Raw genomic sequence first — 2,388 nt, forward strand, 5'->3', positions numbered from 1 at the left:
AGGAATCAATTGTGATGTCGTAGCATCAGTGCATGCTGAACAGAGACAGGTGTATAAATACTTTTAATATTACTGAATAGGCCTTTTGCCAATAAAGATCTCTAAGTGATCAAACCCCTGGGGCATCTTTTCTTAACTTATTACATTTTTAATAAAGAGTGCTGGAGAGTGACAAAGAAGTCTATACATACAAAGCACTAATATTCTATACAGCCACAATAAAAAGTTTAAATTTAAGTTGAAAATTGGGACTTAATTCATAGTTATACCCTTACAGTTAAAACTTCTGTTCTGTGTTTATCTCGTATTTTTTATTTATTTTTCTTAGATCATGACTTTCCAACTAAAGCATTTAGCTCCATTATTTCTCTAGATTTTTAACATAATTACATATAAAGTTAGAGTTAATTTTGCTGTTGACAAAGCGCTAGGTAATACAGCCTGTCATCAGTAAATCAACTGTGTGCATGTATTACACTACACGTGTGTATGAAATATGTTGTTGTATTGTGATGCAGTAAAATAATTTCATTTTTTGTCTTTGTTTAGATATCATCAACAGGATGTGACTTACCATTTTAGCGAAAATAAAATGGATGTAGAAAATTTCACGGAATATAATTGTACTTCGGAACAACTAACAAATGGGATTACCAGCAAAATTCTGGTTTCACTCACTTTATCTATATTGACATTAATGACAACTGCAATAAACTCCCTTGTAATTGCTGCGATAATTGTGACACGGAAACTCCATCATCCTGCCAACTATCTGATATGCTCTCTGGCAGTGACAGATTTTCTAGTTGCTGTGTTGGTGATGCCTTTTAGCATCATATATATCGTAAAGGAAACGTGGCTTATGGGACAAGTGGTCTGTGATATCTGGCTAAGTGTCGATATAACATGTTGTACATGTTCTATATTGCATCTCTCAGCTATTGCACTAGATCGATACAGAGCTATTACAGATGCGGTGGAATATGCCCGGAAAAGAACTGCTCAGCATGCCGCAATTATGATTACCGTGGCGTGGGTACTCTCTATTTTCATTTCGATGCCGATTTTGTTTTGGCGTCACCAAAGCAACAACAGAGAAGACGAATGCCTCATTAAGCATGACCATATTGTATTCACCATTTACTCTACATTCGGAGCGTTTTATATCCCACTGACGCTGATACTTTTGCTTTACTATAAAATCTATAGGGCAGCAAAAACATTATATCACAAACGGAACATCAGCAGAGTTGAAAGAGAACAAAACGGGCAAGTCCTTTTAGAAGCTTGTGGAAAAAGTTCGACTTTGTGTATAGCGGAAAAGTCTTTTTCAGATCATTCGACTGATTTTGATAAAATCCATATTACACTGAGGAGCACAAGAGCAGAAATAAGACATGAAAAAATGTGGAGAAAACAAAAAATATCTAGCTCAAGAGAACGTAAAGCAGCCACTACGTTAGGATTAATTTTGGGGGCTTTTGTTATTTGCTGGCTTCCATTCTTTGTAAAAGAAGTCATTGTGAACATTTGTTTAACATGTTACATCTCCGATGATATGTCAAACCTTCTTACTTGGCTTGGTTACCTCAATTCCCTCATTAACCCTCTAATCTATACCATCTTCAATGAAGACTTTAAAAAGGCATTCCAAAAATTAATGAGATGCAGACATTATCTTTGAAAAAAATACTTGAAGTTTCTTTTTTTAAACTTAAAAATTTAAATGTTGTACCTGTGTCAGCAACATTACAAAATATGAATTAATCTGATTACCTCCATAGAGTCATATGTGACCATTATTTCCAGATTAAAATGTTTCTGTTGTTTTACACAAAAGGGACACTCTAAGCACAAGTAACAAAAATTAAGTGATTTTGGTGAATAGAGGCTGCCCCTGCAAATTGCAGATGAAAACAGTACCATTTAGGAGAAACAGTGTATATTTTGGAATTTCCACATAGTCACTAAAGGATTTGGACTAAAATAGATTCAATAGATTAATCTATTTCATGTCTGGCATCAGCATATCAAGTATGCTGATCCTGGATGATGAGTGTGTGAAATGTTGCATTCAATGCTTCTCACAGAGAAACATTAGATTGGTGGATTATGGTGATTCACATGCCTATGCCATACATCCTTCTCTTTTGATTGATGATCATTTAGAAGGGGTTTTTTTTTTAACCCAAAAAGAGGGGGACCCGTTTTAAATCCAGTAAAGGAAACTACTAACGGAAAATTTGAGTGTAAAAAGAGTGCATCTTTGTTATGAAACAGATAAGCATGCTTTATTTTTCAGCCAAAATATTAACAGTCAATACTAGTATTGATAGAACTTACATTTTTCAGTAGTGGCCCTACTGTAAAGTTAAAAATATATACAAA

The 2,388-nt window shown here is 34.4% G+C and overlaps 1 protein-coding gene across 1 annotated transcript; it reads left to right on the top strand.

The window, feature by feature from the left end:
- The first annotated feature begins 576 nt into the window (after positions 1-576).
- On the top strand, positions 577-1,684 carry HTR1F (5-hydroxytryptamine receptor 1F). The gene has a single exon (XM_063443214.1). It carries the CDS (start codon positions 593-595, stop codon positions 1,682-1,684), a length of 1,092 nt encoding a protein of 363 aa, XP_063299284.1. The 5' UTR covers positions 577-592.
- Positions 1,685-2,388: the final 704 nt, after the last annotated feature.

The sequence above is a fragment of the Pelobates fuscus genome, chromosome 1 (genome assembly GCF_036172605.1).
Source record: "Pelobates fuscus isolate aPelFus1 chromosome 1, aPelFus1.pri, whole genome shotgun sequence".
NCBI classification, from domain to species: Eukaryota; Metazoa; Chordata; class Amphibia; order Anura; family Pelobatidae; genus Pelobates; species Pelobates fuscus.